Source organism: Dipteris shenzhenensis, chromosome 31, assembly GCF_047967505.1.
Source record: "Dipteris shenzhenensis isolate YYH24624 ecotype China chromosome 31, Dip_SZ_1.0, whole genome shotgun sequence".
Classification (NCBI taxonomy): domain Eukaryota; kingdom Viridiplantae; phylum Streptophyta; class Polypodiopsida; order Gleicheniales; family Dipteridaceae; genus Dipteris; species Dipteris shenzhenensis.
The window spans coordinates 11808414-11832246 of NC_141626.1; the positions used below are offsets into that span (position 1 = coordinate 11808414).

A 23833-nucleotide genomic window follows, 5' to 3' on the forward strand; every position below is an offset into this window, starting at 1 on the left:
CAATGACTCGCCACCCTAGGAGTCATTAAGGATTTTCCCATCACCGTCAATGGGTTAACCGCCACCATCAATTTCTATTTAATGGACATCGAAGATACAGGCAGGAGTTACCCAGCCATACTCAAGAGACCATGGTTGAGAAAGAGTGATGCAATCAGCTATTGGAAGACAGATTACATGTCTTTTGGTGCTTCTAAGGAGAAGATCTCAGTGCAGCCAGGTGCCACTGAACCAGAAGAAGAAGAGGAGCAAGACAGTGATACTCTCTCATCCTCGGTGTCTGAATCAATGGAAGAATCAGACAGGGGGGAGGAGTTCTCAGAGGAGGAAGTTTACATGATGGGGGTGTCTCCGACCCCGCCACCTGCAGAAAAGGTAACAGCTAGTCCTCAATAGCTTGAATCTATGCTTTCCCCATACCTCACTCCAAGTGAGAAAGACGAGATCCTAGAAATGTTCAAAGATTTCCTTGACCTCTTCGCAACTAGCTACCACCACCTTCGCCATGTGACTGCCATACAGCACAAGATAGAGCTGAAGCCTGATGCAAAGCCTATGGCTTAGAAGTATCAGAGATTAGGGCCCCTACAGACTGATGCTTTGCACTTAGAGTTGCAAAAACTTGTAGAAGCTCGGTTTATTGTTCCAGTTCATAATACTGAATGGGTTTCACCAATGGTAGTCACCCCAAAGAAAAACAACAAATGGCGGGTCTGCATCAACTATAAGAAACTCAATGCGGCCACCAAGAGGGACCAACATCCTCTTCCCTTTCAAGACCTCATTCTTGAGAAGGTAAGTGGTCATGAGATGTATACTTTCTGTGATGGTTACTCCGGATTTTATCAAATTAGAATTGATGAGGAGGATGTGCTTAAAACCACATTTGCCACACCCTGGGGGACGTTTGCATTCAAAATAATGCCATTTGGCCTCACTAATTCTCCTGCTACCTTTTAAAGATTTATGCAGATGGTGTTTGCTCCATATTTGGGGGTTTTCTTAGAGGTGCTTTTAGTTGATTTCTGTATATTCTCAGCATGTAAGGAGTACGTCATGAAGGTTAGGTTGGCCTTCCAAAGGGTCAATGATGCAAATGGCAGCCTCAACCCTGATAAATGCACCATTGGAGCCACTCAAGGGTTACTGGGACATATTGTCTTATGAGGGCATCAAGCCTGACCCGAGAAGGTAGAATCTATCCTCAAGCTCTCCCCACTAACAACCAAACATCAGGTATGCTCATTTGTCAATCTAGCAGGATACTATCACCGCTTCATTGATTAATATGCTGCTTTAACGTGACCCATGACTATGCTATTAAAAGATGGAGTTGATTTCTCTTGGGATGAGGATTGTGATCATGGGTTTGTACAAATCAAGAGTGCTTTGGCTTCAAAACGCAGTCTACACAATCCTGATTGTTCAAATACTTTCTATATCAATTGGTAAGCACAATCTGGTAGGTATTCTTCTCTAGCAAGGGGAGGATTAGTTCATGTATCCCATTCGATTACTTCTCGACAATTGCTTGAAACTGAATGACGCTACTCTGAGGCTAACAAGCATGCTTTGTCTTTGGTGTTTTGCATTGAGAAATTTAAGCATTATGTTGCTGGAAAGTCCTTCATTATAATTTGTAGCAATGGTTTTCATTATAATTTGTAGCAATGGTCTTGCAAAGCAAGTTCTTCAATCACCAAATCCCATGGGCCGGTTGGCCAAATGGTTGGCAGTTTTACAAGAATATGAATTTTCTTTCAAAATTGTAAAAGGGGATTGTTCCAACTTGAAGAATGCTTTGATTGATTTAGAGGAGTGCCTCGATGTAACCCTTGTAGTGGCCATAGAAGTTGGGGATCCATGGTATGGTGGTATCTACAGGTTTCTAACCACTTTCTCCTTTCCTCCAAAAAGTACTAGTTATGAGAGAAAGAAAATCTATAGAGATAGTAGGCGCTACACTCTCGTTGATGGGGTGTTATACCATCAAGGCCTAGATGGGGTACTAAGATGGGCCATTGATGCAAATGAAGTACCTAAGGTATTGAAGCATTATCATGATGGATTTTGTGGAGGCCACTATGCCGGTGACTTTATAGCTAAGAAGATTTTACATGCTAGGTACTATTGGAAGACCTTGTTCAAGGATGTCACTATGTATTGTAGAACTTGTGAACCATGCCAATTCTTTGGTAGGAAGGATTTGCATCCTGGGCAACATCACCCAGTGATGTCCATCCATCCGTTTCAGAAGTGAGGAATAGACTTTGTTGGGGCCCTACCCATGACTACCTGCAAAAAGAAGTATTTTTTGGTAGCCACTCAGTATGTCACTAAGTGGGCTGAAGCTATTGCCCTCCCCGCTGCAAATGGTAAGGCGATTTCAAATTTCATATTTGAATGTATCTGCAAAGGTTTGGGACACCCATGGAAATAGTATCTGACCATGGGAGTCCATTCTTAAATGAAGCAGTGGAGTTGCTCATGGATCGCATGGGTATTGATCATCGCACTTCTAGTATCTATTATCCAGCATCCATGGGACAAACGGAGTGGACCAATGGCCTCCTTTGTAAATCCATGGGAAAAATGGCCACAGGGAACATGAGCCAGTGGGATTAGAAGGTCACTGAAGCTATGTGGGCTTACAACATCACTCATAAAACGCCTACAGGTCACACTCCTTTTGAGTTGGTGTACGGTACTGAGGCAATTTTATCCCTAGAGATAGAGATTCCAGCCTTGAGATTGGCACAAGAACAGAGGATGATAGAAGATGAACATGTAGAGGTCAGGTTGGTACAACTTGAGAAGTTAAATGAAACTCGACGCCTTACACTACATCAAACAGAGATCCAAAAGAAGCGACAAAAGACCCACTTGGATGCTAAAATTCGCAAGGGATGGGAAAGACACTTGCTGAGGGGGATGTTGTCCTATGCTTTGATAACAGATTGGACCACCAAATGGATAAGAAGTTCCTACCACTGTGGACTGGTCCATACAAAGTCATCAAGGAATGTAGCAATGGGTTTGTACAAGTTCAGGAGCTGCATGAGCCATATGGCAAGAAGGTGATCAACAAGCATCATCTCAAGCCCTTCTTTGTGCATGATGGTCCTAGGCACGGAAATGCAGTGCATTCCCTGCCTGGGGGGGGAACTGTTATGGATAAATTTGACTAAAGTAAAAGGCATAAATATGTGTGTGTGCTTGTATGTGTGGCAATAGTATAATAAAATATGGTGTGCATAAGGCCCAGGGTTGAGGTGGCAGGGAATGACCATGTGCCACCCTTCCACGTAAGAGGACCCATAAGATCTGTTGTACATAATCCATGGTAGTAATAATATAAAATGATAAGGTGGCATGGGTCCTCCATGTACCACCCCTCCACCTAGGCGGTCCCATGCCTACATTTAGTGAGATATGGCCCAAGGACAATGGGAGAAGTAATATAAAATAGGTGGAGATGGATATTATATTGGATTATTCCCTCCATGTAGGATAGGTCCATGTGGGGGGGGGGGTGTGTAGAAAGTCCAAGAATGCAAGTTAAATAATGGAAAAGTAGGATGAGGTGGCAAGATTCCTTGTGCCAACCTTCCACTTGTCCTCCTAGATGTTTGAACGTATTATAAAATTAGGAAGAGACCAAGGGACTATCTTAGCTTGGGATATGGGGGTTGATTTATGTAAAAAAATAAGGCAAAGTGTTATCGCACACAATTGAGAGTGCATAACCCCCTAGCCCACATGGCAGGCTTTTCCACACCCACCATGCATGTGGGAGGATGCATTTATTGGGAGAGACCCCCTCTCTTGGCTATAAAAGGAGGGGGCTATTCCTTGATGCGACACGCTCATTCTTGTAAAGCCACCTAGCTAGTACTTTGATTTGTTCCCCCCATCCTTCGTTTCAAATAAAGCATGACCCTCCTCCCTTGATGTCTCCATCTCTACATTCCTCGTCCCATTATGTACATGCTCCTCTTTCGCCTCTCCCTCTCCCCTTGTGCCATAGTCTCCCTCTTCATTCCCACCCCTCTCCCCACCCATGTTAATGCTTCTCCCCTCATGTTCCCTTTTCCTATATGGCCCTCGAGCGTCGCCATGCCTAGCGTCTAGCCTCTTGTCTCAAATTCTTTTCTAGTTAATAAAACACACACAATCCTTTTTTATTTTTTGTAACGTGCAAATGTATTTATTCCTTTAATTCCCCTGATTAATCTCCTATTTTTCTCTAAGTTTCTCCCTAGTTATACCTATCCCTAACCCTATCCAAATATGACCTTCTAGTGGTGTAGATGAGCTTGATTACTATAATTTTGGTTTTTAAATCATCTCGATCGGAGATCTATAGCAAGAGTGATGGCCTCTGTAAACATGGATTCTAAGCCTTCTAGGACCATCTCAGCACAACATATTAATATGCTATCTCTACCACCCCTCAAGCTCCATGTTGAAATTTAACCTTGAAGTTGTGTATAGGATAACGTGTACATGACTATGGATGCTAAGTAATTTTTTTAAAAATTTCATATCCTTAAAATAATACAAAATAATTCCCTCTAGTTTTTAATTTTATTTATGATGCAAAAGGCAAAGGAAAAATGTGTTTTCAGAGTCATGCAAAGTGGGGTAAAAAGAGAAGAGGTTATGAGAAAAACATCAAGAATTGAGGTCTTTTGGTGGTGCTACCATTTGTTCTAAATGAGGAATAGGTGTAAAGAAATAGAGATTCCACTCCTAGAGGCAAGAGGTAATAAAGAAAGGTAGCTACAATAGGCAATAGGAGGCCAGGAGGCAAGAGAGGCGCCAACAACTTTCAAAAAAGATTTTATATATTTGACCAAAGGAGGAGAAGAGGCGCCAACAACTTTCAAAAAAGATTTTATATATTTGACCAAAGGAGGAGAAAAGTTAGACTTTGGTTAGATTAATTGAGCTTCAATTGAATTTATTAATTGATAATGTCTCATATAATGGATGGTTTCCTCGTTTTTCATCGCTTGGTTCAATTACTTTGCTCGATTATTTTTGCTCGCTTTTTGGTAATCCTCGGATATTTGCCAGTGTGGTGGTTGGTTGCACTAGGATATTAACAGCCACCAACGTGGTGGTTTGCTTCTATTATTACAAGATGAATGGATTTATAGGATGTGTAAATTCGTTATGGGAAACCAATGTGGTGGTTGCTGGGATATACTAAAGACAAGCATGGGATGAAATATGATGGTTAACAAAATGATAAATAGTCTAAAGTGCATTGTTTAGTATAGCACTGTGCAACAAATTTTAGCATAGCATAGCACTAGTGTAGGGATAGCATGGTAGTAGTGCAGGATAAGTTATCTCATCTTGTTCTTGAAATGAATAGTTTTCAGCAAAATCTATGATGAATACAATAGTGTCACGAGGAAAATTGGCAAGGCACATCCTGAACTGCTTATCCTACCAGTTGGCTGTGAAATTGTGAAGCACATATTTCGAGATGGATTAAACCACATGACCTACAAGCTCCCTTTGCTGGGTGCTCTTATATGATAGTAGCCATCTCTTTTTATTGGATCCTTCAACATTGACATTTTCAAATATCCCCCATTTTAGAGCAACATGGTTGTCTTCTTCTTCAGCTTCAAACTGCAATGCTTGCATGTGTTGCAAATGCATTCAATCATGTGCCACTCTCGGTCTCCCTTTGGACAAACCATTGGCTCCCATAGAGACCTTAGGCTATAAACCATGCCCTCCCTTGCAACACACAATGAGGATCTAGGTGGCCTACAGACTGCACATTCATCGGGGAGGCATGAAATACCATCCTCCATGACCAACAAGTGATCTCATAGAGCCCTTAGAGTACATTGATCTTGATATCTCTCCCATGAACCTGAATATAGTAACTCACCCTTGTGTTATCATCATTATCATTTAAATTGAGGGGAAGCCAATGACCACTTGTTTTCTTCTACCACCTATATTGGAAAGCCATAACCAATGTTGGTCGTCGTGAAATGTGGTACTTAAAAACAATTTAGGCTTACCTATAGGGAATTGAAACACTTTGCCCTACCTAGTCCCCCATTTCTCACCAAGCTAAGCAATTTGTGCATTTTCAACTATGATTTGCATGACCACACATACTGTTCTATGCAAATGTATCTTGAAATAAGAAATAAAAATGAGATGTGACATTAACCAAGAAAAGCTTGCCCATTTGGAAGCTCACACGAACTTCATGGCCATTGTTAAATCCTTTAAACTTTTATCCAATGAAAATTAACGTACCTCACCCAAACAATGCCTAATTGAATATATACCGTCCTAAGACTAAAAAATATATATTAAATCTTACAAAGTAAGAATTTGTTCATAGATATATAAGAATATACATCCAATCTTACAAATTAAGAACTTTTTTATAGAATAGCGAAGAACAAAGGAAGGGGGGAATTTGTAAGCAACTTTAGAACACATTATGAGTAAATGAGGAAAATTAAAAATTAAAAAATTTATTAAGCGAAGCTACGCATATGTTCTTATTTGTACCCACACATAAGCTACCATCTACCCAATATGAACTTCAAACTCCTAAAATCAAGAGAGGAGCATTGCAAAGGGAGCAAGATTATCCACGTGTGAAAGATGGCATGCAAAGACATATTGCAAGAAAAATGTAGAGGCATAGGAGATAATTACTGACTAACGATCGACATGCTTTATCAGACAAAGAAATAGGCAAAATGGAGTTTGCAAGGCTGCTTATTGAAGAAAATTGAAAGGATTGAGAGTTTATAACAACTTCAGTATTTTCTTTTGGTATGGTGGTAAAGAGCATAATCAATTGCATGGTCGAATAGCACAAGTGGCAGGTTTGGCCAACCCCCTAAGTGACAGTTTGTGGGTTGCTTATATGTGGGGACAAGTTATTCCCATTTCATGCTCGTTGACACTCTTGGGGCTGATTAGCTTGTTCAAGAGTCTGAGGCGAATTTCTATCATCTCGTACAACAAGGAAAATTAGAGGATCAAACTAACTTCATAGGTTTTGCATGAATTATTAGTAAGCTGTTGGAGACATCTACACGTGGTGGAAGTTAGGCATGCAGGAATAGAGGTGACCGAGTGACTATAGAAGTTGTTGAAGGATTGAAGGAGATATGTTGCACACAGCATAACTGAAGCCCGCTAAGACAGAATATAACAGCATTTCAACAACAAGCTGATTCTGCAAACATAGCTTAATAACTTCAAAAGTCCATCAAAGGTTCAGAGGTGGAACCTATTTGTGAGATAAGACTCATTTAATATTACTATTTGGGGACTTCCTCAACCGTGCAAACCTGCAATCCAATTCCCTTTCACATGACATACTCGTGATTTCTAAACTCAGTAGGTTTCCTAACATCCCATCAGCTGAAAATAAAAAACATAACAACAAAAGTACAGCAGTAGAATTGATGCTGCAAGGCAAAGATCCGATTTACACATCTGCAGAAAATCAAAGACATAACAGCAAAAGTACAGCAGTAGAATTGATGCTGCAAGGCAAAGAATGGTCCAATTTAACAGACACCAATCAACATGTCAGGGACATTCGATTTAGACATAAGGTGAAAGGTGGAATTTGCAAGAGCACCTTTCTCTCCTTGCATGAAATCTAACACATCATAACGCAAAATTCTCCTTATCAGTGTGCATTTCACAGTGCTATTTGTCAATATTCTTCAAACGCAAAATCAAGAAAAGGTGTGAGGGACCCAAGGCATCATCAGTTTCATATTTAGCTCACTAAGACCTCTGCGTTCCTGATTCAAGCCCATTAACCTGCTCCCTTGAAGAATCAAGCCTTCTGTACTGGAGATCTATCGGTGGCACAAGTCAAGAAGGACATACAAGATTGCTTTTGATGATCTATTCAAAATCAAACTACATCCTTGGTGGTAGCAAGGACCTGCTTCTCAAAATCAAACCACATCCTTGGTGGTAGCAAGGACCAGAAGCAGGTTTTGGAGCCTTCCTTACATGAAATTTAGGACTGTTTTATTTACCATACCTTCCATGTCCAGATCTCCCAATTAAATGCTGTGAGCAGCTTATATAAAGTGGGAAGCTAAAACATTTCCTCATCTACGTCTGAACCTGGACCATCATTGTTTTCACATGGTGGAACAGAGTACACATTGTAGGTTGAACTACCCCTAGCCATATTCCGTGTTGTCTGCAATGCAGCCACGGTACTTCTGTAAATTCTGTTTATAATCTCTTCCTTGAAAAGTGAGTCATCCTGAAATGCAATCTCGTGTGTGCCCTTTTCAAAAGAATCATCAGCTGCTTCAACTGAAGAAGTTGGAAAAACTGAGAGCAGAGTATTTTCACATTCCCTGACAAGCCTGGACAGTATCTCCATACTATAGAAAGGCTGGCGAAGCACAACTGGAATGAAAGACAAGCGCAGCCAAGCACCTGTTAATCTGTCATGTTTCTTCACAATTTTGACCAAACCTGCACCAAACAACCCACAATTGTATCAATCTAAAGCGGGAGAGAAGAGGGAAAGGCGAGGGGATGATATAGGGAGCAGTCTATTGGTTCAGTTTCCAAAAACGACATGCCAAGATCGTATGTCATCAAGATACCAAACAGGTTAAACCAACTTTACTGCTACCCGTGTTGTTCTTTATTATGATCATTCCACCATTAGAAATCACAAATTTCTTTTGTGAATCTATGACGTCCACTGAATGACACAATTGTATCAACCTCAGGCAGGAGAGGAGAGGGAAGTGGGAAGAGGGAGGAGAGAGAATCTACAACGTCCACTAAATGACACAATCCTATCACGGAGAGGAGAGAGAAGGCCCGGGACAGTGTACAGGAGAGGGGGCAGTGCACAGGAGTGGCCTACTGGTTCAGTTCCAACAAAACAGAAGCCGAACCAAAGAACTGAAAAGCCGAGACTTCTTTATTACCTGTGTAATTCAACGAGCTGTAGTGTTTCAGAAGCACCATTTCACCATGAAAAACCACAACATCCTTTTGCAAATTAATGACATCCAAATTGTTCTCATCATTGGCTTTCATAAGATCCTTTAACCTGTCAACCTTCTCTTTGAATTCCTGAAATGAGTATCAAATATTGTTTGGGTCTCCAATATCGATTGCAGTAACTTGAATTGCCAATATAAACTTCAAAGCTTGCGAAAGCAACAAACATCACCACATGTATGGCAAAGGCGGGAAGACACTAGCACAACACAGCTGAACTAGCAACCATATCTTAAGGTGGATCCTTGTGTAAGGAGCGGGTCTTAAGCCTAGCTTTAATCAAATATGCTGTCGGACTGATTTTACATTCACATCATTGATATTTCTTATCCAGCTTCTAAACTACTACTTTCACGAAGAAAAAAGAGCAAATCGAAAATTGTGAAAGCGAGATTGCAAGGTAATGATCTTAGCCTTATTGACACGCAGAAAAATCGTGGGCAGGGTGAGATTTTCAACGGTGTGCATGAAATACGCACCTGCAACTTGATTACGAACTCCCCCTCCTTCTCCACCACAAAGTCATTGAGTTTGTTGAGCTCTTCCTCCAGAAGGCTTTTGAACTCCGCTTCCAATAGATGCGTGAATCCAGCATCAACAAGTTTTCTTCGCTTTGCATTCCTTTCCTCAGGTGCTCTTCCCCTCTTGCTACTGGATCTACGATTGCTTGCACGTTCCATTGAATGTCCAGCACGGATTCCGGCATGAACAATCTCTGGACCCTGCCGCCTTTCCGAAAATTCAGCCTCAAAAGCAGGTTGCAAATCCTCGCCACTCAGAATGGAAGCAGTGATAACCTCGCTAATAAGCGCGTTGAGACTTTTCTTCAGAAACTTATAACGAAGGTACTTATCCTTCCATGCAGGCAGGGCTTCATCAATGATAGCTTTGATCAGCTTACCGAATTTCATTGTCAAATCAAGCCAAACTCTTTCATGCAAGGCTAGAAATGAAGTCAAAGGAGAGTGTGCCGACCCTTAAGTAAGGTGACAGAGATTGAGATTGAGAATGCCCCGACAAATCATGCAACAACAGGGGGGGAGATCCAACGATAAATGGGCATCAAGCGGGCCTAACAACGACCAGGATTTGGAAGCAGCAATGGAGATTGCCGACGCAAAGGAGAGAGGAGCTGCAGGAATCCCATAGATGCGTCGTATGTAGCCAAACATAAACGAATTGGGCGATGATATCTGGGAGCTCCGAGGGGTGAGGAAGAGGACCCGATAGTGCCATGGAGGAGAAGGCCTGTTGAAAGACGAAAAACAGCGGATAGCGTTTCCGGAAGAGAGAGAAAACCCAGTCTAGAGAGAGAAGGAGAGAATCTACTCTGGAATTGAACTTTATCCTCACCGTGGATCTCGCCATCATTGCTAAAAAATGGAATATTCCCATTCGCTATCCTCTGCGAATATTCCCATCACGTGAATATTCTGCATTTCCTTTCTTGGCACCCCATCACGAGACTATTAATTTAAAAATGCCTCCAGCCTAGTCAGCCTCACTCTCTTTTGGTCAACATGCTTGCCAGATTTTCGGCTCCACCAGAACATAAACAGGTCAATAGAACACAAACAAGTCACCGCATCCGTACCGCCTTGCGTCGTTTGAGAGATCCTTGCCCCACATTGTATGCCCACCATTGCACCAGCAGATCCCATGGTGCCTTCACCATCATGCACTTCGAGTTTGCCTCCCACACCCAACCACATGGTACTGCCTCCGCATCATGTTCTCGACCGTTGCTGCTCACACTGATCTGAGTTCTCTCATCATCATAGCCATCAAACTATCAACTTACTGCTGCAGTTTGCATATTATTTTATTCTACTCGGATGTGCCAATGAACCCCCTTTTTTGCTCTTTCCGAAAGTGGAAGTTCCATCATATCCCAGTTGTCCCTTGATGGCACTTCGTCCCTCTTTCCGAAAGTGGAAGCTCTATGTCAAGGCAAGCCTAATAGTTTTCGAAGCTCGACTAAAAATTCAAATATCTGATCAATTTTCATGCAAGCTTTACATCTTTGTATAAGTACAGTACTTACCTCCCATGTCCATACACTTCGGGAACATTTCTATTTAAAAAAGTTCTCCGTACGTAACACATCCCCAATTTTAAAAAGTAGCAACCTTTGCCCTCAGGCCTTTTTGACTCCCTTACCCCTAGCTACTTGCCTAGGTGCATATTGCCATATCTAATAAGCACTTCAAATTGTGAAAAACAAAACCAACAACAAACACTTGTAGAGTGTGCATACATATCATTATCATCGTCCTTAATGTTCTTTGAATGCAAGCATCCCTAAATACCCTAGCTCTCATCATCTCAGTTTTTTGTGACCGATCAACAGTATTTTATTTACGTTTTCTTTTTCTTTTTTGTAAATTGTTTAATCCCTTTGGTTTGCTCCTAAAGCTTATCCACATGAAAGTTATGCTCTCTACATATGTCGTCTCATTGATGGTATCATTGGTTTTTTTAAGTTGAAACTCTACAAAGTGCAAGGGTATCAGTCCCTAGTCCTGCAAGTTAGCTCAAGTCACCAACTAGAAGTTCATGGATACACTCTATCCTTTGTACATGCTTACTTGCTTTTCTTTACCCACCCCTTTTTCCTTGCCACTCCCCCTCTCCTTGCCCTAAACCCCCCCTCTCCACCCACCCCGCCTTCTTTTTCTATCACTCTCCCTGGGCATGAATATTTCCAATTAGTGTATACTTTGTGCCATACTTTTCCCCCTTTGAGGTAAAGTGAGATGCCTACTTGTATAGAGGGGATCTCCCCTGCCCAACACTAGACCCCTTTTTTTAAAAGAAGCATAGCCCCTTGGCCTAAGTCCCATGGAGCTCTCATGCATTGCACACATCCATGCACACAAGGACAATCAAAACATAGGACACACCCTCATTGGGATGTGAGGTAGTCACCACATGCCAACAACCAATTGCACGCCACCCAACGGGTTGGTTTCAAAGGGTAAGAGCACCAAATCCAATAGATAGCAAGGGCACTTTGAGCATAATGCCCATATGCAACCACATGATGATTTGAAATATGGATTTCATACTTAATGAATAGGTCATGGTAAGGACCTTAACTCACATCAGATCAAAGCATACATTGGATCAACACCAATTTCTTTTTCAAACAAAAACATATAAATATATTTAATAGTAAAAAATGTATTTCAAACAAAAACACATAAATGTATCTAAAAGTTGAAAAGGAATTAAATAAGAGTGATGCTCTTTTAGACATTTGATGCTATCAAAGCACCTACAATCAACTCGCTTTCGGTGCTTGTTGCAACTTTAGCAAATTTCTAACCTATTCTTTTTTACTCACTTGTAGTTTCTTTCCTACTTTTGCATATCACAATGATCCTATTAGTTGCCTCTCTATGCCAACTTAACCTCCCCTTTAAAAAAGTTCATCATGAGCTTCCATTATGTTTTCAACTATACCCTTAAGGGCAACTTACCTCATTGATGTCTTGTGCCATCGATGTGTTAAAGACACCTATTCCAATCTCATTCATCACATACAAAATTTACATGTTTTATCCAATTCATGTACTACTTGGACTATACATCTATATAGCCCTAGATTCAATTATCCCCCAACTATCTTTCTAGAGCTAGTGAAGCTTTCAAAACCTATGCATCTAAGGACATTACATGAACATACATAGCAAAAGGCAAGGGATCAAGATCACAATCCTCCTTTCAAATCCACATGCCGCATCACGCTACCATGGACCATGACTACAGCTCCAACATTTGCAAAAAGAGTTTGTATTTTGACAAAGTCCCCAAGCATACAAGATTTACAAGATAATTTAAAATCCCCACATAACATTGTAATATCCCTTACAAGTCTATATTCTAGAAAACAAAACCACCCATTTTTGGTATAGGCATAATCAAAAGCTAGAGAGAAGGTTGAAGTGTGCTCAAAAATGTCCGTTCCCCTCACAAATCCATATTTCTCAAGGCCTATCAATGATGCTCAAGACCTACCAACTTAGGGAATTCCCATTTGATTCTCAAAGAAAATTCCTTTTCCAAAATCTTATATCATGTGCTTCACATAATAAGAGGCCATGAATTGTTAGATTTCAATCTATTAGGTTATTTCAAGATGAGTTTGTCAGCTCCACATTGACATCATTAGAATTACATCCATTCTCGCAAGTCCTATCAACCATTTTGACAAAATCATTTTCTCATTACTTCAAAAATGTAAAAACTTTACTGAGGGTGGCAAACCATCATTTTCATTATCCAAATAAATAGGGCTTCTTATAGTTCCACTATTAGGGAAGGTAAGATACACCTATATTTGTGATTCAAATCTAGACATTTTAGGAGAGTCATACTTGGCACATTGTTAAATGATACCCATATCAAATAAAGTGCAGCGTACAAATGACGCTATATATTTAAAAAAAGCACATTTCTATTACACAAAATGAAGGCTTTTTATGTGTCAAAAGGAGTTTTGCAGAAATTATCCTGCTATGTGATGGCTTTTCAAGGTTGGCCTTGTTTGTATTATGATACAATATCAAACAAAGTGTATGTACAAAGAGACCGCTACAACAAAGAGCTAGCCTAGCTCTCCACATCCCCTCATCTACCATCCCCATCCCTCTCTAATCCACCTTGATCACCATCTCCATTTAGTACTTCTATCAAAGACCTCTTAATTCGCCTTTACTCCCACCAAACTCGTCCACCTCATATCCTTCCCTTGTCACCTCCTATATCCGTAATATAGAGGTGATTTTGAATGACATATTCTATACTAGATGCTATATCTATTTATTACTTATGTAGATATTGCCTTCAGTTTCTTTAAGCCTTAAATTCTCTAAGTTTATATATGATTGTCTATGTTTTTATGTCTAGATTCTTCAAGTTGAAGCTTATCAATTTCAAAATAATATAAATGATTGAATCAATTTCGAATAAAAAGCAAGAAGTGTGTGTTTATACTCATAGCAAGGAAGCTTGTATTTCTCCTTTTCACAAGTGTTTACTTCTTGTTGCATTCATTTTTGTGGCTGTAACTTTTTGGATTTTCCCATGGGCTACATTGTTTTTAATGTGAAAAGAAAGGTAATCAAGCAAAACAATTTAAATCTATGATATAATGAAGTATAAATAACATTTGTTAATGTTATTTCTTTTTGAAGGATAGTCCATGAGGCTTTGATACCCTTAAAGCTCCTATGGCTTCTCTATATGTTGGTTGGTATTTGATCATAATAGAATACTTCAACATTATTAGGATACTAGATACAAGAAAATAGTGCTTCGCATATGAGAGACATCTTTTCAACCATTTCTCCTGCAACATGTTCATCCATGAATCCTTTTTATCAATCATGTTCTTGGATTCATTGGCTGATTGATTCATTTGACTTGATAATAATTCCAAGCCCTTCAAAGTGCAGGAAAAAGATCTGGCGTATGCATTCCATAAACTTTGAGTCTTTCATAGACTATAGTAAGTCCATTCTCAACCAATGTATCATTTAGCACATTCATCTTTCTGATATCTAATTGGGAGGGGTGGGAGGGGGAGTTTAAGATGGGGGATGGAAAGGAAAAGGAGTAGGTAGGGGAGAGGGAATGAGGGAGAAAAAAGGAATTTCAAAAGGGGAGAGAAATAGTGAAGTGGAAAGGGGAAGTTGGATCCTAAGGCGATAAGGGAAGAGGAAACACAAGATGCCCTGATCTAGAGCTATGAGGTATTCTTTATAGGAATTGAAGCTATCTAGATCACTCCAACCTAGGGATCAATAATTATTTTTAGGATCACCTCCTCATTGCTAGCCTCGTTATAGATGAAAAAATAGATGATCAATAATCAAGAGGAACACAAATTGTAGATCAACAAGAGTTTGTCCTAAAAATCCTTTTTTTCTAAAAACCCATTTGCAAAATCCCCTATGAAAGTATTAGCCTATAAAAAATGTGTACATTGTCTAACTAAAAAGCCCCTTCTCATGAATGCACGTACTATCTTATATGTTCCTTAGTCCTCCCTATTATACCCATCCTCCTCCCTTGCATCCCCTCCCACCTTCCCTTTCCCATTCACCTTATCCGCTCCCTCCCCACATCCCCTCCCATCTAAATTTCACTTCCCCTCTCCCCTTCCTAAATTCCCTCTCCCCTTCTCATCTCAACACTTGTGATGCCAAATTTTGATATTTTTTATTTAGCATTGGTATTGTTTTTCTCTATGTTTGATAAGAATTTGAGTATCAAGTGATAGCCTAGCAGCTCTCACTTATTTCTATTTTCTAAGATATTGTATGGGACTGAGAGGATGAGTGGAATGGATCATTGTAAATACCATGTGTATGAATGATAAATACCTTGGTGACAAAACATGTGTGCCTCAGGATCTATGGAGCACTCTAAGGTGGATGGAACCTATGTGGAAACATGATAAAGAGAGTGCTCATGACATGTACCTCAAGTCAATTAGGTTCCAAGATAGATTAGCTTGGACTCATAAAGAGAATCTTGAGATAGTGCAAAGTGCTTGATTGATACTACTTCAAATGAACCTCCCTTTTATAGCTGAGGGTATTTACATCCATATGCTTGCTCACATGTGGGATATCTCCTCCATGCCATTTGGCAGCTTTCCCTTTACTCATACCTTTACTCTACATGTGCTCATGGCACCACAACTATCAACACCTCCCCTTGGTGCCATGATTCTTTGGCTACTGCAAGGTGGTCAGATGTGAGTTACAAGATCAAATCCTCCCCTGGGCGCCTACATGGCTACTCTCAGGTGGTCAAGTTTTGATTTACAAAATATAGGCAAGGTTGGAAAGTTTTTTGTTTCTCAATACATTCCATTGATGTTGCCTTTTGGCTCATGGCTTGATGACGATGTCGTTGTCTTCTTCGCTTGGTGTAGCTTCATGCATGATGCTTTCTTCTTCCATGTGCCTTAATGCTTTGTGTGTGGATGCCATGCTTTCTACAATGGTCATCTCATGCACTTGTGCTTTTGGCATGCTTTTTGCATTCATGCGTCGCTTTTCCATTTGTTGCAAAGGTCTTACCAATTGATTTCTTTCAATTATTAGCAGTGTCTAATTACTAACAATGAATTTGACTTGATAGGCGCATAGAGCTTGAAAACATGATCACTTTGCCCTTTTGGAGCGTGTCCAAATTCTTCTTGGATTGCAAGTTATGGCTTGTCAAAGTTTCTATGAAGAAGAGGGCCTTGATGATGTGGCACAGGGATTCACATGTTGAATTCCAAACTGTGCTTGGCAGGGGCAATGTGCTTGGATGGCATTGCTGACTATGCATGCTTATGTGGTAGTTAACCAACCCTGAACCTAAACCTAACAATGTTCCAACCCAGACAGTTGACCCAAGGCTAATGTTGACCCTTGGGTCAGCTTGACCCAACCCTTGTAGGTGATGACGGTACCACGTGTCACTCTTGTGGCCATTAACTATACCTAGGGTCTCATTGACCTAACTGTGGGTAGGAGTTATCTTCCACATGGCAATCAGCCAGGTGGCCTAAGGTATGAAACCTTAGGTTGGAGTTTCATGCAGAGAAGCGACGATGGCAATGCGGCCTGGGCGACGCCCATAGCTATTTGGAGAAGGTCGCATGGTGGAGGCAATGCCTAGAGCCGATGGAGTGATCTAGAGTCTTGCTGTTGTTCGCCTCAAATTTGCAGGTGAGCTTGGTTGCGTCGTTTCTGGTTGTCACAGGGGCCAAAAATCCGACAGGCTGAAGGCATCGTTTGAGACGTAGGGACCCAAGGGCTCTTGGATGGTGCTGAAGCTATGGAAGAGCCTTCGTCAATGATGGCTTTGGAGCTTGACTCAGCTAAGAGAAGCTCGTAACTCAGACGGCTGGTTGTTGGCGATGGCTGCAGTTCGTTGACTGTGCTGTGCTTTGGAGTAGTCTGCACTACTAGTTGTGTCAATGAAGTCTATCGTAGATGTTGCTTGTAGATGTGGATACTTGTCTGCATTGTCGGATTTGATGCCCGTCTCTCCTCTTGGAATAGGAGGATAGTAGATCTCTTTCTCACAAGGGATCTCTCTGAAGAACCTCACAACTTCTTATCTCAATAGAAACACCTCTCTCTCATGGACGGAAGGAATGGATGGAAATTCCTCTCTCAGCAAGAAACACTCAAGCTCACAATGAATCCAACTCTCTAAATTAAGAACTCTTGAGATCTAAAACTAATCTTACATTCTAAAACTAATCTAGGAATGGGAGCAATACTAGTGAACTACTAATGAGCTAAACTAGGAGAGCTAAACCTATGCTTTGATACATGACAAAACATGTGTGCCTCAGGATCTATGGAGCACTCTAAGGTGGATGGAAGCTATGTGGAAACATGATGAAGAGAGTGCTCATGACATGTACCTCAAGTCAATTAGGTTCCAAGATAGATTAGCTTGGACTCATAAAGAGAATCTTGATGTAGTGCAAAGTGCTTGATTGATATTACTTCAAATGAACCTCCCTTTTATAAGTGAGGGTACTTACATCCATATGCTTGCTCACATGTGGGATATCTCCTCCATGCCATGTGGCAGCTTTCTGTTTACTCATACCTTTGCTCTACATGTGCTCATGGCACCATAACTCTCAACACTTGGTATGGGGTGAGAGTTATTTGTGTATGGGATATTATGGGGTTTTTAGAAAATAGGAAGAGTGAGTCATATAAAGAGGTGGGCTCATGTCCATGTGTTCCAATAATATAACAGAGATCACATGTCAAGCGTGTGGAAGACATGTGGAGAAGTGTGGAGTCAAGAGTAATCCTTCTAGAATTCCAATGTGGAATAAGGAGGATGTGGACATATGGAAAAGAGAGGGTCCCTATGGGCTCCACGTGGGGAGACTCTTGACTTTCTCAATATTTTAAGAGTCTTGAGCATCTTTTGATGGGACACATGGCAAGAGTAGCCAAAAAGGACATGGATGGTGACATACGGGCTTATGTGATTGATGGGGAAAGGAATCTACAGGAAGCAATTGTAAATGGGTGAAGGAGGGTGACAAAATCTCTATAAAAGAAGCCCTCCTCTCCCTTGTTCACCATCTCTTCCACCATTAGGCCTCATGCTGTAGCTCTAGTCTCTTCAAGCCTCTTCCATGAGCCTCTCCCTCTTGTAGATATTCTCTTATGTAGACTCTTGAGTCCATCTCTCACTCTATTGGTAATTAAGGTCGCTTCAGATTCTCTCTCTTGAGTGTCTCTTCCCTTTTTCCATTGTTTTCTCTTCCAAAGTGCTCAAAAGTGTTGTCTAATTGGCCGCTCATTGCGCATACATGGTTTATCTATTTCCCAAGCCATAAAGGGAGCTCTTCCTTCCCTCCTAGGTGAGCTCTATGGGATTTGGATCATTGATGAAGTCTAATCATGCAATTAGTATTATCCCAAGTCGGCACCAGTAGAAGGAGTAGGTGTTTTTCATGATAGTTTGACCCTTGTCACTATTTTGCTCATAACCTTTTGCTAGGTGGTTCGATCCAATGAAACTTATATCAACGCAAAGCTCTCTTCAAGGAGCATCATCCTATGTCTTCATTTATTCTATTAGATGTCAAACCAAAAATCTATGACTCTCTGTGTGACTGCTTCTTTTTCAAACAATTTTTACCCCCGTCTAGTAAACTGCCCATATCTTTCCGACCGCTTCTCTGTTTCTTACAAAACTTATATCAGGGCGAAGCCCATTTCAATGCGCATCTCGATATGTGTTTGAATATTTGATGTCATGTCTCTACTAAAAGTTATGAGTTTCTGTGTCTTATGATATTTTATAGAGTGTTTAAAGCTAATTGTAAAGGTATCTATGAAGGAGGTGCAATGTTTCCCCAGAACCTACCCATCCGACCCAATCAGTTGCTTTAAACTCCTCAATATATATCAGTTCATGTCATGTTGAGCCGCAAGATCTTCTTTCAATAACATATCGCTCTTCTCTTTGGCGCAGACCAGCTTGCTGAGATTATGGTCTCTGCTGATCCTTTCCTTCTCCCTATGCTTTAGTACAACATCACTTGGGATGTTACCATCTTCATTCTCATCTAAGGGAGGAAAGTATGGTGTGGTCTCTTGGTATAAAAGCTTCTTTTAATGTTCCTTTCCCAATGATAAATATCTCTATCACTCAGTTTGGAAGCAGTAGGAACTGAAGAGGTGCATGAAGTTTATTATCCCCAACTTCATGTCACAACACCTTTTAAAGTTCCCTTTCATTGTCTCCCCTTCTAAACGTCCCTCCTCTCTCCCCCTCTTCCTCTCCCTCTACCCCTTCTCTCTCCCCTTCTAAAGTTCCCTCTTGCTGTCCCCCTCTCCCTACCCCTTCTCTCTCCCCTTCTAAAGTTCCCTCTCCATGACTTAGAGAGTGTGTGGGTCACATCATAACCTATAGGCCTCAAGCCCTTCCTCAAACTAAGAGTCAAGGATCATGAGTGATAGAAAGGGTCATGAGAGTTGTAATGGTGAGCATCAAGCCTCAAATTCCATCTAAAAAATCGACCCTTCATTACAAGCTTGGCCAAATTAGGGCATAGTGTAGGTGTTCTTTAATCACATGTGCTATCCTTACAAAGAAATCTAAAGATGTCATGGTATGACACAAAGGAGTGGATCATAAAGAAACGAAGAAAATAATCCCCGTCCCTAAATCTTAGGCCTTTAATCGTAGGTGATTTCTTAGTAAATAACATTGATAGGCCTTCAATTCTAGGAGGTTGCTTAGTAAGGGAGTACTACCAGAAGTAAGGATACAAAAGTTTATGGCATTCCATTTTCATTCCAGATGGCTAAAGTCAGCAATGTATTCTGTTCGTTGGAAATACAAGCATAGATTCTATAGCAAGTCTGCCAGCCTAATTCCATGTCCCAAATTCCACATCCTCTACCAACCTAGATTTGCTAGCCTAAATTCCATGTCATATGCCAACTCAAATTTTATGTCATCTGCCAGAGCCCAGATTCCATACCATCTACCAACCCAAATATCACAACCTAAATCTACTAGCCCGAATTCCACATTATCCCCTAGCCTGGATCCTTTAAGAATCTTAGATTCCACATCGTCTATCAACCCAAATCTACTATCTCAGATTCCTTATCCTAGATTCCACAACCTAAATTCCATGTTCTCCCACATACCATATAATCCTAGACTCTACAAAGCCCCAGAGTCCATAGCTTAGATTTTGGATTACAGAGCCTAAATTCCATATCATCATGGATCACACATCTTAAATTACAAACCTCAGGTTTCATGACACCAAGGTTCTATCCCAAATTCTTAATCTTAGATTCTATGATGCTTTGGATTCTTTCAGACCCCAAAAAAAATTTTGCACTACACATGCTAGGTGCTTATAATCCAATGATTATCACTTCAACTGCATTCTCCTCTTGCTTGTGCTAATTCTTTCTCTGCTCTCTATTGAAAATTTCTTGTGCTGATTCTACTTTTTTCTTTCTCTCTCTCTTTATCTCCCCCTCCCTCGTAGTTCATCATTTCATCATTAGTGGGGAGACCAATTATGAAGGCATCCACAAACTTGAAGATATAGTGTATTGCTACTTTATCTTTACTTTCCTACTATTGATAAAGCTAGGTAGCAAGAGTGCATGCATAGCCTACCAAAAGCTCTTCCAATCTAGATCCATAAGAGTCTTGGGGGGCTTGAATGACAAGATCAAGGCTACTAGTGGGGAGTTGGAAGATGCATTGATTGTAGAGATAAGTTTTTTGTTCAAGAGGCATAAGTTTTTCAATAGAATAAGGGAAATAGGCATACTCTAGACATATGAGTACTCAATAAGGAGAACAATAGTGTGTAGCATGTGCAATTTTTGTTTGATGCTAGAGTAGGTGATTGGACTACTTTTGTCAATCTTTGAGTATAATTTGGTTAAGATGGATTCCTACTGAGTGTTGTAAGAAAGATCTACAATTATTTGAATGCCCCAATGGCAATTATCATTGGGGTATTGGATGATCTTGGAATCATTATCAATAACATCAGCTTAGCTTAGAAAAACATGTATTTTAGATCATAGCCTTGTCTTTAAAGAATCCCTACTTGCTTATATTTGAAAAGGGGGAGTCAATGGACTATCTGCATCAATTCCCTTACTAATATTTAGACCATGATCAAATACATCTGCTCAGTCTAGTTTAGTTGCGCTCAAGATAAAGCATGTCTACGTGCTAGTCATCAAATGTATGAGCACTCATTATGAAACATTCTACCTCCCTAACCATCCTTGCACTCAAAATTGCCACCAAATGTTTTCCTCTTTGTAGCAATGGTTGCAATATTTTCACCTCTCTTGAAAGATATTGTCTTGTAATGAACACTCAAAATAACCTTCCTCATATCCCTTTAATTAGTAACAACCAAAACTTAGTCCCATCCATTGCCTTACAACCCACACTCCCCCTCTAGAAAACCCAAAAGAATATTCCATAGTAATTTTAAATGCTAAAAGGGGTAGTATCATCATGAAATCTATGGATATCTCCATAGACTTTCTCTCTAATGTAGACAACATTAGGATCTATAACCCCTTTTCTACTTCCTCCTAGGAAAACCTAACTAGCATAATTTATCAAGCTTGGTAGTCCCTTTGATAAACCCTTAGAAAAGTTGTAAACATTCATAGCTTGGAGAAGATACTTGCATAGCTTGAGATAAGTAATGTGCCAATAGGTCGAGGGTAGGATTAGAATTATTACGAGATTATTTCCAAACCAATGTAAATGGGAAGTAGGTAGTGTTCCTTCTAGGTGGCCTTTTGGGTCATAAATAGGAGTAATATCATTGTGTTCAAGTATGTAAGGCTTCTCTATGATGATGTTTATGTAAGAAAACAATACAATGTCTATGCTCAACAGATAACATGATCTCGTACACAAGAGAGAAAAGCAGATAGTATGGAGAATCAAAAATTTGATGACTGTGGAACTGATATAATAGATGGCGCTGCCTCCTAGCCGTGCGCTCTTGGGAGAGAAGCTTCGATCGCATGCTGGAAACAATAGAGGATAGAGGCTGGATGCTAAGGAATCAGGGATGCTGTAGCCAGTGATAAAATGGGCTTCATGAGCTCACTATTATATAGCCACTAGTCGTAGTCGGTTAGACCCAATTTGGTGACCGACCTAGTCCACCCAAACTGGTTGACTGGGGGTCGGACCCAAAATAGGCCACTGACCACACGATAGAATCGGTGCACAAAATAGAGCAACTTACCTATGGTCTCTGTTTGGATCATCTGGGGCTCCAAACGGGCCCCGCAACTCGAGAGTGGGTTGCCCCGAGAAATGCTCCATCTAGCCTCAATGCGGTCAGTCATGGGATGCCTTTCCGCACTTGCATGTAGCCAAGTTAGTAGTGTGCCAACTCCGTCCAGCCATCAGGCTACACATGGCCCTCATCTAATGTTCAAACCAGGACCTATCAAATAATCAAGCTACTCAAATGCCTTCTCCTCATATGGGGGGCTTACAAGTAGAGTTAGCTAGTTCCCGCGTAGTTACACGAAAGTGGAGCATTGATATCTAACAGTTTATACTTGGGTTACTATCGTGTATGGAGATGGAGAGGTGGAGTTTACCCCTTGCGATTGTAGATTTTCAAAAGAGGCTGTGAATAGAAAAGAAGAAAAATACAAGCCACTAATGGAAGTTTTTTAGGGCATGATATGGATTTTATAGGTTGTATGTAAGTGTGTGGAGCTTTGAAGGAGGAATATGAGAGGAGTACATGATGTAAGCATCTCTACACGTCACACATTGGGAATCATGAACTATCATGTGTAGGAAACTATTTTTAGAATGCATCAAATTGCCATTCAATTCATGGTGGGAAACTTGGTCACTATGAAAAGAAATCTAGAGATACCTATCTTTAGATCACCCATTTTACTCCGTATTGTAGAGGAATTTATCATCTACATTGTAGGACCTTGACATTGCATTTTTTACATACTCTTCTGGTGATGGACCTTGTGGATTTGTTTCTTTGTCAATCTGTGGGGCCTCTTACCCCAACATACCTTTGGGCACTAGGCCCTCATGGATTGGTTCCTTTGTAGAGCTATGTGATCCCTCAACATGCCTTACCTCTCTCTCTTTGGTTGTGTGATTGTCTTGTATCCATAGAGTCCACCTCTTTGAGGATGTACCCATATCAAGGAAGTAGTCTCTTTACTTACTTTGGCTTCACCAAAGTTTTGTCTTTCTTTATACATTTTTTTCAATACACTATAATATAATGCAATCTAATAGAAAAGAGGTCCAAATGAGTCCCTACACATGGTACAATGTTAAATATATTCATCTTAGACATGTTGATCCACAATCATGACTTGATGCATCTTTAGTTGTTCTTGATCAAATTTTGCATTATTGAGCTCTTTGCATAGAAATCAAGGACGGTCCTCTTATCAAACAAATTTGCTCCTAATTGTTGTATATAGTGGAACATTAGGACTAGTAGGGAGCACTAGAGTACCAAGGATTAAGGCCAAAGGAGAGCTAGAGGCTCCATAATTGGAACCCTTTTGAATTTGCAAGCCACACTATATAAGAGAAATGAGATCACTAGGGGCTCAAAAGACTCCAGAAGATAGATCAAGGCACCCTAATAAAAGTACACGATAGATTGAGAGGAGAATGAGTTTTGTGGAGGAAAAGAAAAATTATCTAAGGGAAGCTT

At 40.5% G+C, this 23833-nt stretch overlaps 1 protein-coding gene across 1 annotated transcript; it reads right to left on the reverse strand.

Annotated features, from left to right (window-relative positions):
* Positions 1–7570: 7570 nt before the first annotated feature.
* On the reverse strand, positions 7571–10272 carry LOC147881030 (SPX domain-containing protein 1-like). Its single transcript, XM_087369987.1, has 4 exons — positions 9534–10272; positions 8979–9126; positions 8004–8511; positions 7571–7960 (listed from the first exon to the last, which is right to left on the reverse strand). Exons 1-3 carry the CDS (start codon positions 9963–9965, stop codon positions 8120–8122), a joined length of 972 nt encoding a protein of 323 aa, XP_087226113.1. The 5' UTR covers positions 9966–10272; the 3' UTR covers positions 7571–7960; positions 8004–8119.
* Positions 10273–23833: the final 13561 nt, after the last annotated feature.